At 47.6% G+C, this 14,679-nt stretch overlaps 1 protein-coding gene across 1 annotated transcript in view; it reads left to right on the top strand.

Annotated features, from left to right (window-relative positions):
- The window catches only part of GRID1 (glutamate ionotropic receptor delta type subunit 1), a 674,601-nt gene that overhangs the window by 450,672 nt on the left and 209,250 nt on the right, over nucleotides 1-14,679 (top strand). The window contains exon 6 of the mRNA XM_029245736.1: nucleotides 2,200-2,370. Coding sequence (XP_029101569.1) covers nucleotides 2,200-2,370 — 171 coding nt within the window. The remainder of the gene's footprint in view (nucleotides 1-2,199; nucleotides 2,371-14,679) is intronic.

Below are 14,679 nucleotides of genomic sequence, written 5' to 3'. Positions count from 1 at the left end.
CTCCGCAACGGGAGAGGCCACAACAGTGAGAGGCCCACGTACCGCAAAAAAAAAAAAATCCCCCCTCCCCCACCGCAAAGGCCTCTATATTCCTTCTCCAAGTAAAGCTGACCACTCCACTTATTGCTCTTTCTTATAGTTCTACTTACTATTAGGTCAGAATATGATTTCTCTCATCCTACTATCCTATGCTTGGGGCAAGGCATCCATTAGCAGGACAGCTAAGAGCAGAGCACAAACGTCCAGGCTCAGCTACATTCTCTGCTTCGTTTCCTGAAGCCCAACTGGGTCCTGGGCCCGTCTCACTTGATGGTCCTACATTGCAATTTCCACACCATTGGTTGTCAGTTGGTCCTAATCCAACAAGATCATTGTCCCTTAAACAGACTTTTGTCTGAAATACAAAGTTTAAGTGGCTTAAACCCAGATTCAATAGGTAATAGCACTTCAGTTCTTTTGAAATGCCTGCAGTTCTGCATACTTGGGAACTACTGATCATTCTAAAAGGATGCGATTCTTAATTTCCTCCTTTCTCCCAGATCTAGCATATGGCTACAACTGACCAGTCTACACACTCATACTGAGTACCTAGGACATTCCTGAAATACTTTGTTTACCCTTATACCCTTAAACATGTTATGTTCTTGTTTAAGTGATTTTGAAACTTCTGATCACTCATTTCTAACCTCATTAGGTCCATTTATACTATCTCATTGTCTCAACTCTAGACTGTGTCATCTGCAAGGAGGAAAACTTAAGACCAATTTTAAAACACAGTTATTCACAGTTAAAATCTTGACTTGCAACCAACACTGATGGAGTCACTTCTTAGAACCAGCAAACCAGGGCTTTCTTAACCTGACTGTCTCCCACCGCCAAAACCCTTGGTGAATGTCCATTTCTTGTAGTTCCTGTGTTGATCTCAGACATGGAGCTGTTTTGTTCCTCTCTAATCCTCACTCCATACAGCAGCCAGAGATTTTTTAAAATGTAAATCTGATTGTGGCTTGTTGGTGGATAAAATCTTTCAAGGGCTTCTCATTGTCTCTAGTGAGGATGATTTAGCGGGATTTACTGAACCCCACACCCACATCTGGCCCAGGACACAGATCCCATGCTGCCTTTGACCATCTCTCCCCGCTGCCAGTGGCCCTGCCCCTCCCTAGGTTCTAGGGGCACCCCGCTACCTGTGCCGGAATAGGGTACCACAGGGTGCCACCTGTTGCCCGCATCTTCAGGAGCATGGCCAACGACTCAGCTCTGCACTGCCCCTCCCCCTCCCCCCCCCACCTGCAAGCACTTTGCCTAACAAGGTCATCCTTCAGGTTCAGCTTCAGCGCTAATTCCTCACACAAGCCTCATCCTGGAAAGAGCTCCCCTTAGCCTGCTCCCTTTGCTATTTCTATGCGTGAGAGTGCTCATTTTCAATAGGATAATAATAGGATCTTCCTCATAGAATTCCTAAGGTTGTTGTGAGTACCAACTGATAAAATGTGTGTAAAGAGCTTAGCAAGTGGTCTCATGTGGAAGCACGATGGGTTTCCTTTGCCTCTAGATTTCCATATGACATCACTCAGCATATTTCATCCTATGATGAAACCTTGAGTTTCATCAGATGGGATTAAGCCTGACTCATTCACTGCTATATGCCCAGTGCTCAACACAGAACAAATCACAGAGGAGCTGTTGGGTAGATTTTGTGCAATGAATGAGTGGACATATTTTTAAAATTTGTATGCAAATCTTTTTTTACAGGAAAATCTAATTATTAAAGAATTAGGGGAAACTCATTGCATTTTGGTCAGCTGTGCCAGAGAAAACCAGTTTTCCTTGTCTAAATCAGGTAGATGACTCCCAACAGGAAATTTAGCCTTTAATTCCAGCTAATGCCTGTTGTGACATTTGACAGCACTGGTTCTTTTTGAGTTTGACTCCGTGGAAGCCAGTGCATTGGTGGTTTAGCTGCAGATATCTTTTCCTGTCCTTCAGGGAAGGTGTTGAATAATGCTGTTTGCATTTCAGGGTAAGCAAGTATTATTTGTCAATAAGCAACAAATGAATTCTTTGACCTTGGGCCCGAACTCATAACCCCTTTGGCATCAGTTATTTAGGCTGTAGACCTAGAAAACTACTGGTAAGTCTTTTGCAGAGATCATGAGCTCATGAGTCAATGGTAAACATTTCTGGTTATCTTCCCAGGAAATCAGTGACCCCGAGATCCTGGATCTGGTCCACAGCGCCCTTGGCAGGATGACCGTGGTCCGGCAGATCTTCCCATCTGCAAAGGACAACCAGAAATGCATGAGGAACAACCACCGCATCTCTTCCCTGCTCTGCGACCCCCAGGAAGGCTACCTCCAAATGCTGCAGGTCAGTGCTTGCCTCCCAAGCTCCCTCCAGGAGGAAGTCTCACCCGTACACTTGGCCTGTCACGGTCAACAGTATGCCTCAGCTCTTGGCTGAGTGCTGTTGCTCACCAACTTTAGTAACTAGAACTCTCTGTCGTTTGCTGACATTGAACCAGTCAACTGGGCAGTGCCTCTAAGCACATTAGCAGGCAGATATGGCCATTGTCAGCAGACAGGACATATGAGCTCACTGGGTGCCTCTAATATTTAAAAGTTGCATGCTTAGGGAGTAAGGAGAGTCCTGTCTCTTAGGCTTCTGTGATGACTGTTTTGTGGGGCATGATTTCATCTGGCAGGACTGGGGGTAGAGCCTTCCTGCGGGGAGTCATCATTTTGAACCTGTTTTAAGTTCTTCCGTGTAGAAAGTCAATAATATGGAAACAGCTGGGAACTGTCCCAGTTCATCTTCTGAATGCTGAGGCTTAGGTCAACCAGAACATGCTGGATTCCCAGCTGAGCAGGGAGGGGCAAAAGGGTAGGAGCATCACTTGCCCACCTGTTCCATTCCTTCCAAGATGAGAAGTACAGTGTGTATGGTTAGTTATTCTGCCACTCTCTTGACATAGGTGCAATCAGGGTTAGCTCCTCTTGGGCCTGGGAGGGGGATGTGGAGCTGTGCACCAGTTGTGAGAGGTGGTTTTTCTCCCTGGATGTTTGGGGGTAACAGCGAAGCACTGTGGAGACTGTCTGTTGGTAGCCCGGCATCTGCGTCTCCACTAGGAATATAGCACCCAAGAAAACTTTCATTTGACGCATGGAAATTTCTCCCGGTCGGGTTTGTGAAAAGCGCTCAGAAGTTTGTGCATGGGGTATGCTTGCCACTCAGCATTTGAGACTAGTTACACGTTCTTTACTTAGCCAGGCGTAAGGATTGGGATCGCAGGGCAGAAATGGGCTGTGTCTGCCACCTGAGTATCGGGGCCACCCCAGAACATCTTGGTATCATCTAATCGGGGCACATGATTTGCGGAGGGGGGTTATTAGAATCTCTAGGGCAGGCTGGGTACATGTGTGATTTGCCAAGGTACCAAATCCAGTCTATAATCTTATATGGGGGGGGCGGCGCGGGGAGAGGAAACACGCTCCAACAGGCGGCAAACGCTAGAAGTATGTTCTTGGTTGATAGGGAAGCACAGAAGACACTGAGATTTTAGCTGGAGTAACTCCCTCTTCCCCAAAGCCCATGGCTCCAGGGAGCCATCACAAGGTCTGGGGTCTTTCTAAGGTGGTGAAGGGTTGACCGAGAGAGTGGACCAAAGGCCTCCACAGGGCCATGGACTTGAGAGCCCTGGGCATATGGGCCAGACGTGGAAGGTGCTTAATGCAAGGATTTGTGGTTTTGGATCCTACCGTGACCTGTCCCACCTTCCTCTCTTTTGGAGTTTGGAAGAAGAGGTGAGGGGGTCTCATGGTGCCTCTGTATTTACCATCTCACTCTCCGTGTGGATGCAAGTGCAGTGCGACCACGTGGCCCAGGCGGTGTGTGCTCATCCCCACCCGGGGCAGGACAGGGAGGTGCCGGCCACTCTGTGTGGGGGCCAGACCCCGGGAGGGTCTCACTCCTAGGAAGGTCTCCCCAGGTTCTCTCTCCTCAAAGGGCTTCGTCCTCCTCCAAACGTACACCAGCCCTGCTGTGCCCTGCCCCATATCCCCCATCCATTTTTCTCAGTTCTTGCTTTACCATACTGCACTTCTACTCCAGGAGAAAGGAGGCTGCTTCCCGGTACACCAGCACGTGCTGCCGTGATGGGGTGGAGGGAGAGGAGAAAGTACTTCCTGTCTAAGTCTTGATTATTCATTTTGCCCTGGGCAAAAGGCTTAGGTGAGCTCTTTGGTTGCACGTCAAACACACTGGATACAAAGAATCTGTCCTGGAGGCCAAGACAGAAAAGGAGACTGATGGTAGCAGCGAGGAATGCAGTAGAGGGCTTTCTGAAATGACACACAACCATTAGGAGGATGAACAAAGCCATGGCTCTGAGGTGGGTGGCTAGTCATCATCAAGTGAGGTCAGTGCAGTATCGAACCTAGAATCCTGGCCACCCTACCTCTCTTTGTTCCTTCTGAGACCCAGGCACTACATAAAGTGCAAGATTTAAGAGTGAAATCATAGAGATCTTGTAAGAGTCGTAGGAGCAGTAGTAACAGCAGCAGCAGTAGCAGTAATAGTAGCAGAAGTCGAGTAGCAACCATAGTACCTGTAGTAGTGTTAGTAATAGTAGCAGTAGTAGTGATAGTGGCAATAGTAGTGATAGTAGCAGTAGCGGTAGTAGTAGTAGCAATAGTAGCAGTAGTCACAGTAGCAACAGCAGTGGCTATAATAGTGTTAGTAATAGTAGCGGTAGCAGTAGTAGTGATAGCGGCAGTAGTAGTAATAGTAGCAGAAGTCACAGTAGCAACCGTAGTACCTGTAGTAGTGTTAGTAATAGTAGCGGTAGTAGTGATAGCGGCAGAGGTAGTAATAGTAGCAGTAGCGGTAGTAGTAGTAGCAGAAGCAGAAGCAGAAGCAGCACTGGCAACAGTAGTAGCGGTAGCGACAGCAGCAACAGCACAGGAGCCAGCTTGCTTGGGTTCAAATTCCAGTAACTCTAGTTACTCACTGTTTATTATTATTTATTTGTCATTCTGTGCCTCAGTTTCCTTCTGTGTAAACTGGGGATTAGAACACTACCTACCCCTCAGAGTCATAATGAAAATTAAAGGGGAGAACATATAGAAAGCAGTTTGAACAAGGCTGAGCTATTAACAGTACCGCTCTGGAGGAGGGAGCCAGGTGTGTTCAGGGTTTCCACGGAAAGGCTGAACACGGCCTCGTTATTTTTTGTATGATGTAGTCCGCTCCCTTCTTGAGCATGCTCTTGGAAAGCCTCACGGTGGGTGGGAGAGCACTTCCCACCTGTCCAGCCCCTGATCACCGGCATCCAGCACCACTTACTGTCCGTATCAGTCACACAATCATCGCTGCCTTGTGTGGGAGAGGAGAGGCCTTGTCTTTGCGACCCGCTTAGCTCTTCAGACAAGACCCTGCTCCTTGGAGACTCTCGATAAGGACTGATGGGGTGGATCTGTTAAGAATGCAGGTCTTAACATAAGTTAAACTGTCTCTAGAAGCGTCTTTATAGATCCATAAATAAAATACGTTATTAAAGCAATCTATCTCCATTCATTGCATCTCCTTCCTTGTGCGGGCTATGAAGAGAGGCCAACGTGGATTTATTTACTCATCCTACCCAACCACCATTTGGGCAGATTCATCTCATTTACAAGCCATTCCCTTCACGTTTCCTCAGTAGCTATTACCACTTCTTTCTTTCTTAATGACAGTGTAGAAGGCAAACTAATTTCTACAGCCTCTACCTGTGAGATTGATGGAGAAGATTCTAACATGTTTAGCACAACCAACTGAAGGAAAAAAAAAAAAAACAGCATTGATGTCGTGGATTATTAACTTTGTCTTGATGAAATTAATGAAAATCCTTTTGGAAATGGAACCCTCAAGTCCATCTTCAGTTCCTCCCCCAGATGGCTGCTCTTGGGATGATAATTCTGGATTAGAAGTTTTCAAGCGGACCATCAAAAACAGGGAATTTTTACAGGATCATTCATCTCTCCACTTTTGTACTGAGCAGGCCTCAGAAGCTCCATCTTCTTCTATTAGGCCTGTGGTCAGGGCTTTCTGTGCTCCAGAACCAACCAGGCAGTTATAGCAAATGAGTTTGGTTCCTATTTAGTAAAGAGAACACCTTTTGGAAGAAAAGTACTTAAATAAGTGGCTTCTAGTGGCTCCAAAAGTATTGCCTTTGCCAGTGTGCAGTGCTGTTGTTTATTTTTCCCTACAAAGCACTGTCTTATTTGGGTGTTTCCGATTCTTGTTTTCTCGACACGTTAGTTTAGGGCCTGTCTTACTCAGCTAGTAATAAAAGTGACAACCAGACCTTAAGGACCCCTGAGACTTTGCTCAGATTTCATGGGTAGCCTTGGTCAGAGGTGCGTCTTTAGCATCCTTGGTCTCCAGAACTGCATTGCCTGGTGACTTCAGGGCTATAATTGACCTAACAGACACATTGTCACATTGTTACCCCATTTCTATTCAAATGTGTTTCCAAGGCGGGACAGGCGAATGAGAGAAGCTGTGTTGTCTGGTCACTGTGAAGCCTGATCCTTGAATTAGGCTGCAGGGGCTAATGTGGTATTATTATAAAATGCTCCCTCAGGTTGGAATTTCTCTTCTTTGTGCATTTTTAAATTGTGGAACGGCTTGATAGATGGAATCACTCCTTCCTCACTCAATCTATTAAAGCATTTCACCCCGACCCTTACATCCCTGTTTCTGTAAGTCTTTCTGGACTTCTCCCTAGCTTACAAGTTTTTTGTCAACCTGCCTGTAGAATTCTTTCCTCTGGAGCAACACTGAGCCTCCTCACATCAGAGCTACCTTGGACTTCATGTCACTTTCTCTGGTTTTCTTCACCCTAAAGACCCAGATGGAACATGTAGGGACCAGACTGGGGAAGCGTGAGCATCGATGCCTTTGTCAGGGCCAGTTGAACAGGTGGTCTGCTTGGGTGCAGCTGGTTGCAGTTCTGGCCGCCGGTGGCCATGTGTACAACTGGAGGCCAGAGAGCCTCGGGTATAGCAAATGTTCCTCCACAGCTCTCCCCCCTCCCCCCTCCTCGGATTCAACATGAGCAGAGATCCCCATCCTCTTGGCCCTCTGCCACCATCGGCTCCCTCCTCAGGCCTGGCCGTGGCGCCCTCTCTCAGGACGGGTGGGCTGGCAGCAGGTTGGCAGAGAGCTCTCGCCTGGAGATGGATTTCTCAAGCTGTGACATCTGGGCGTCGGCTTGTCCTCCCAGCTGGACCCTCTGCCGGCTGCTTGTCTGACTTCGCTGGACGGCTAGAGCCTGTCTGAGGATCTGGTCAGAGGTCAGTTCCTGCTGTTTGCCTCTGTGAGGCCTCCCTGCACTTTGATTGATTAATTACTTCGCTTGATTAATGACGGAGGCAAGAGAAAACTGGGCTCTTTAGAAGCCTGGAGAAAATGCCCCCTTTCTTAATGAACACATTTCCCACAGTTTTAGCTGTGGTGTTGGGTGGATAATGGTCTGGTGGCGAGCTGCAGCTGGCTGGTGTGGCTGCGACCCTGGCCTGCCATTCATCTTCCTTTGCCTTCCAGGATGATTTGTACCTTGATAATGTGGATGCACAACAGTTCCCTGGGCCCCTGGAGTGCAAGGGAGGCAAGGCTGGAGCACCCTAATATGACTTGCCTCAATTCTCAGATTTACTGTGGAGAAATGTGCACAGAGCACTGGGAAGGCAGACAGCCAGTGACCTAGCAGGGCCGTCATCCTCCTGGGCCTCTCCCTTCCAGCCTGACAGGGGTGGGCATAGGTCTCAGGCCGCTGAGGTCCAGATAGGATTGTACAGGTCTCCTGAAGAGCTCAGCACATTTCACAGGGGGCTTCTATTTGCATTACTCCTGGCCCTAATCCTGCCCCTAGGGACTCAGTAACGAAGTAAATCATCTGAGCTTCTGATGGGGCTGCCTCTACCCTACCCAGTACCGATCCAGATGGGAAATCAGTGTCTTCCTGGTTTCAACAAGACAACAAATCCAAGTCTCGGAGATGGTGTCACATACGGTGGAGGTAGAGGTGGGACTTTCGCATTGCAGCTGCACAAACAGCCTCGAAGTTTCGAAGTCTTCCCGGAGAAGACTTGTGTGCTTCTCCACAGCCCCACCCCGTCCACCCAGGGCCTCATCCTTTCTCCACATCTTGCTAGCTTCCCGTTCCCTATCCACCCTCTCTTTTCTCCCTCTGGGTCTTGACTCCAAAGTAAATTCTCCTCATTTTCTCATGAAGATCAATTTAACAATTTTACTGGTAGCCTTTGCTCCTGCTGACACAGGTATTTTCTTAAATAAAATACAGTTACTGATGTAATGGGGATTCTGGGTGTTAACTGTTCAAAAAAAGGTTATCTTCCCATCCTTGGTCCTCTGGCTTCATGTGATTGGTCTTTAATTATCCAGCAGCCAGGAATGTCTGCCTGGGTTTCTCAAGAGCTGAAACCCCAGTCAAGAGCTCACGGCTGAATTCTCTCTTCCGTTTCCTGCAGATGTGAGGACCTGCCTCTTTTTTTTTTCTTTTTCTTTTTTTTAACATCTTTATTGGAGTATAATTGCTTTACAATGGTGTGTTAATTTCTGCTTTATAACAAAGTCAATCAGTTATACATATACATATATCCCCATATCTCTTCCCTCTTGCGTCTCCCTCCCTCCCACCCTCTCTATCCCACCCCTCTAGGTGGTCACAAAGCACTGAGCTGATCTCCCTGTGCTATGCGGCTGCTTCCTACTAGCTATCTACCTTACGTTTGGTAGTGTATATATGTCCATGACACTCTCTCACTTTGTCCCAGCTTACCCTTCCCCCTTCCCGTATCTTCAAGTCCATTCTCTAGTAGGTCTGTGTCTTTATTCCCGTCTTACCCCTAGGTTCTTCATGACCTTTTTTTTTTTTTTCTTAGATTCCATATATATGTGTTAGCATACGGTATTTGTTTTTCTCTTTCTGACTTACTTCACTCTGTATGACAGACTCTAGGTCCATCCACCTAACTACAGATATCTCAATTTCGTTTCTTTTTATGGCTGAGTAATATTCCATTGTATATATGTGCCACATCTTCTTTATCCATTCATCCGATGATGGACACTTAGGTTGCTTCCATGTCCTGGCTATTGTAAATAGAGCTGCAGTGAACATTTTGGTACATGACTCTTTTTGAATTATGGTTTTCTCAGGGTATATGCCCAGTAGTGGGATTGCTGGGTCATATGGTAGATCTATTTTTAGTTTTTTAAGGAACCTCCATACTGTTCTCCATAATGGCTGTACCAATTCACATTCCCACCAGCAGTGCAAGAGTGTTCCCTTTTCTCCACACCCTCTCCAGCATTTATTGTTTCTAGACTTTTTGATGATGGCCATTCTGACTGGTGTGAGATGATATCTCATTGTAGTTTTGATTTGCATTTCTCTAATGATTAATGATGTTGAGCATTCTTTCATGTGTTTGTTGGCAGTCTGTATATCTTCTTTGGAGAAATGTCTATTTAGGTCTTCAGCCCATTTTTGGATTGGGTTGTTTGTTCTTTTGTTATTGAGCTGCATGAGCTGCTTGTAAATTTTGGAAATTCTTTGTCAGTTGCTTCATTTGCAAATATTTTCTCCCATTCTGAGGGTTGTCTTTTGGTCTTGTTTATGGTTTCCTTTGCTGTGCAAAAGCTTTGAAGTTTCATTAGGTCCCATTTATTTATTTTTGTATCCTGCTACTTTACCAAATTCATTGATTAGCTCTAGTAGTTTTCTGGTAGCATCTTTAGGATTCTCTATGTATAGTATCATGTCACCTGCAAACAGTGACAGCTTTACTTCTTCTTTTCCGATTTGGCTTCCTTTTATTTCTTTTTCTTCTCTGATTGCTGTGGCTGAAACTCCAAAACTATGTTGAGTAATAGTGGTGAGAGTGGGCAACCTTGTCTTGTTCCCGATCTTAGTGGAAATGGTTTCAGTTTTTCACCATTGAGGACGATGTTGGCTGTGGGTTTGTCATATATGGCCTTTATTATGTTGAGCAAAGTTCCCTCTGTGCCTACTTTCTGCAGGGTTTTTATCATAAATGGGTGTTGAATTTTGTCAAACGCTTTCTCTGCTTCTATTGAGATGATCATATGGTTTTTCTCCTTCAATTTGTTAATATGGTGTATCATGTTGATTGATTTGCGTATATTGAAGAATCTTTGCATTCCTGGAATAAACCCCACTTGATCATGGTGTATGATCCTTTTAATGTGCTGTTGGATTCTGTTTGCTAGTATTTTGTTGAGGATTTTTGCATCTATGTTCATCAGTGATACTGGCCTGTAGTTTTCTTTCTTTGTGACATCTTTGTCTGGTTTTGGTATCACGGTGATGGTGGCCTCATACAATGAGTTTGGGAGTGTTCCTCCCTCTGCTATATTTTGGAAGAGTTTGAGAAGGATAGGTGTTAGCTGTTCTCTAAATGTTTGATAGAATTCGCCTGTGAAGCCATCTGGTCCTGGGCTTTTGTTTGTTGGAAGTTTTTTTTTTTTTGTGGTACGTGGTCCTCTCACTGCTGTGGCCTCTCCCGTTGCGGAGCACAGGCTTTGGACACACAGGCTCGGTGGCCATGGCTCACAGGCCTAGCTGCTCCGTGACACGTGGGATCTTCCCGGACTGGGGCACGAACCCGTGCCCCCTGCATCGGCGGGCGGACTCTCCACCACTCTGCCACCGGGGAAGCCTTGTTGGAAGATTTTTAATCACAGTTTCAATTTTAGTGCCTGTGATTGGTCTGTTCATATTTTCTATTTCTTCCTGGTTCAGTCTTGGCAAGTTGTGCATTTCTAAGAATTTGTCCATTTCTTCCAGGTTGTCCATTTCGTTGGCATACAGTTGCTTGTAGTAATCTCTCATGATCCTTTGTATTTCTGCAGTCAGTTGTTACTTCTCCTTTTTCATTTCTAATTCTATTGATATGAGTCTTCTCCCTTTTTTTCTTGATGAGTCTGGCTAATGGTTTATCATTTTGTTTATCTTTTCAAAGAACCAGCTTTTAGTTTTATTGATCTTTGCTGTCATTTCTTTCATTTCTTTTTCATTTATTTCTGGTCTGATCTTAATGATTTCCGAAGCCCGAGCCTCAGCTCCCAGCCCCTGCCCACCCTGGCTGGTGAGCAGACAAGCCTCTCAGGCTGGTGAGTGCTGGTCAGCGCTGATCCTCTGTGTGGGAATCTCTGCACTTTGCCCTCCGCACCCCTGTTGCTGCGCTCTCCTGCGCGGCTCCGAAGCTTCCCCCCTCCGCCACCCGCAGTCTCCGCCTGCGAAGGGGCTTCCTAGTGTGTGGAAACCTTTCCTCCTTCACAGCTCCCTCCCACTGGTGCAGGTCCCGTCCCTATCCTTTTGTCTCTGTTTTTTCTTTTTTCTTTTGCCCTACCCAGGTACGTGGGGAGTTTCTTGCCTTTTGAGAGGTCTGACGTCTTCTGCCAGCGTTCAGTGGGTGTTCTATAGGAGCAGTTCCACGTGTAGATGTACTTATGATGTATCTGTGGGGAGGAAGGTGATCTCTGCGTCTTACTCTTCCGCCATCTTCCTCAACTCCCAAGGATCTGCCTCTTATTTAGGTATTGACTTTGGAAATGCAAGCCTTGCCAGGATGCCCCCATCTCGTGAGAGCACATAACCCAGATTCTGACTACAGATGGACAGTTCCACATGGAATATACCCATGTGGAGGTCCTGTGTCCTTTCTCAGGGTGGCTTCTGTCCTCCATCACTCCTATTCTAAGAGGCATCCTCTTCCCAAACACTTTGACGTCTGTTTACATCGGTGTTTTTTCCTAAGAGCAGATTTAAAACTATTCATTCAACATCCATTAATTCCACAAACATCCCTTAAGCACTTATTATGGGCCAGTTCCTATGTTAGACATTTCACAAATGTTGTCTCTCCGAATTCTCACAAACTCCAAATAAATTGAGAATTTTAATCTCCATTTAGTAGCACGTTCCAGTTATGGAGAATGGCATATGCAAAGGCCAAGAAGCCAAGGAGAGCAGGGGCTGAATTCAGTGTCTGAGGCAAGGGGTGAGAGGCAAGAAGTGTTTGGAAATCAATCATCAAGGAGGGCAGCTGCAGGGCACCGAGGCTTGGGGTGCAGCCCTTGGAGATGTGACAGGGCAGGATGTGCATCTGAGAACAACAGCTCGGTGCAGGGTGGAATTGGAGGGCCTGGGCTGGGAGACGAGGTAACCAGGGGTTACCATCTCCCCAGGGAGAAATGAGGGCACCTGAACTATGTGGTGGCCATGGGAAGTTACCATGTAGAGAGGATTTAGGAAGCTTCCCCAGGGGTGAAACCCCTAAGCCTGGGCAGGGGACGGGCAGCCGGTGACAGTGTGCAGGGCATGGCACCTCCCACAGGTGCTGGGCTGTAGTTGCCCCTAGTCACATCCTGACTGTCTTCTCCTCTCCCCTGTACACCTGGGTAGTCTTGCTGCAGGACTGGCTGTGCCCCAGGCTCCCGTGGCTGAGCCAGCCCTGCAGTGCAAATGTCAGGCCTTTGAAATGGGCCAGGCCACTTCCCTTTCAGGAACCTGGGTCAGGGTATTGTAGAGGCCCTCACTCTGGGCCTTCCTATATTGGCAGCTTTTATAGAACACCCCGGGAGCAGAGAAGTGGCCTTTTCCTCAAAGGGCAGCTCTGCAACACTTCAGAACATGTAGACCTGAAAGGCCCGGATCAGGCCCAGGGGGCTATGGCAGTCGTGACCTTGCTGCCGGGCCAGGAGGAAGCCAGGGACATGCGCCCAGGTGAGCAGATTTCAGGCAGTGCTGGGGATGTGAGACTCGGGGCTGATCCTTGCTCAGTCTTTTGACCCAGAAGCTACAGAAGCTAGATATGACCCCTGCTTGCCCTTGAAAAGCTTTCGGACCAAGGGGCATTGGAGGAGAGGGTGAGTGGTGGTGGAGGATAGAAACTGCTTTTCACGACCCACGCTGGGCCCCAGCTGCCAGCAATACCCCTGGACAATCTCTCAGCTCATCCACATTGAAGTCAGGAGCCTGCTTGGGTCCTTCATTTCCCCTTCCATTCCTTTCTGTCCCTGTTACCCCCAAAACAGAAATGCATGCAAAGAGCTCAGGATGGTACTAGGCACCCAGGGTTATCACCACCTGCATTTCACAGGGAGGGTAAGTCAGGGCTGCCCCTCTGCACCTCTCCAGGGCCGCTAATCGCACTGTATTTTATTGTCATCAAGTTAAGGCTAGAGTTTTAAATGACTTGTTCAACATCACCTCGCAAGTAAGTTGAAGAGGAGATTCAGTTCACCCATACAGTGAGCATTTATCAAGCGTATGCCATATCCATGTGCTGCTGTCCACTCTGGGGGTTCAGCAGTGAGTGGAGCTGGCCCAGGTTGTGATGAATCCAAAGCTCTTGCTCATCCTCCCAGGGCCCCCGCTAAGCTCCCCACATGGTAGAGTAAGAGTTGTACTGTATGACAGCAAAAGGGGACCCCAGCATGCATCTCTAGGGTGGCTATAACTGAACCAGCTGGGCCCCTTGCAGCTGTGTACCCACTTAGAATGGAGGCCACAGGCTCCCAGGAAAGCCTCTGCCAGCTCTGGCTCTTGTCTGCCTCTGACTTTACTCCATCTGGCATCTCTGACCTGGTCCCAGGTCTTTTGCTGTGCGTCTGCATCTTTCCTCTGCCACGCCCTTGGCCTCAACACTTGGCCTCTCTTTAGCTTCTCAAGTCTGCTCTTACCCGAAATGCTTTTTACAGTCTTTTGTCACTTCAGTGCTGCAGTGTTCCTAGGCCAGCCAGAGCCCAGGGCTTCTGCCAGCAGAGGGATGAAGTGACAGTGTCTGCTCTGCTTGTCTGTCTTTTGCTAGTGAACTCTGTGCTGGACCTCATCTGAGATGTGAGGGAGAGAGGCAAGGACTCTTTCAGGCCAGGGCCCCTTCTCTGACCCTGTGACCTGTAGCTCCAGCTCGGGCTGTTTGCCCCTCAAGACCAGCAGTGAGTGAGGGTCCATGCAGCTGAGAGCCTCTGTCCTTCTACACTTCTCTTGCCTCAGGGACCTGGCTTGACCAAGCCGGGACACTGGGACACTGGTCTTCACCCACCCACCATGAGGAAAGGCTTTTCTTATGTTTGTCAGGACCTGGAAGGAGCCCCAAGCAGAGGCTGCCTTTTTACTCTATGTCCTTGATCTTTTCCCCTAAAAGTCCCTTCTCTGGACAACCAGACTGTGAGGGTAGCATCCCTCCCTTTGTATACCCACCAGTGGACCTGGCAAGTCACCTAAGTGAGGATGCTGAGGTTGGTGGAGCCACACATCAGTACTGGAGTGTTAGCTTCTGCCAAGGCAGGGAGAAGTATTGAGACGGCACCTTACAAGAGGAGGGGCAGGAGTGAGTGGAGAGATGGAAACAACTCCAAGTTGACTCAAGAAGGCTCAAGCAGACATTCTGAGCAAGCTATAAATGAGAAACAGATTTTTGTTTGAACAGAGGAGGTACCCTCTCAAGTCAAAGTTGGAAGCAGAAAATCTCTTTTTCGTGCTATTTTGTACATTTTCTCTTTTTGTGAACCAAGATCAATGTGTACATTCTTAGCAGAGATCCATCCACCCATCCACCCATCCACCCATCCACCCATCCACCCATC

The sequence above is a fragment of the Monodon monoceros genome, unplaced genomic scaffold (genome assembly GCF_005190385.1).
Source record: "Monodon monoceros isolate NGI ecotype Baffin Bay Population unplaced genomic scaffold, NGI_Narwhal_1 Super_Scaffold_4, whole genome shotgun sequence".
NCBI lineage: Eukaryota > Metazoa > Chordata > Mammalia > Artiodactyla > Monodontidae > Monodon > Monodon monoceros.
Note: the sequence above shows the minus strand (reverse complement) of the source record. Positions and strands in the feature narration are given on the sequence as shown.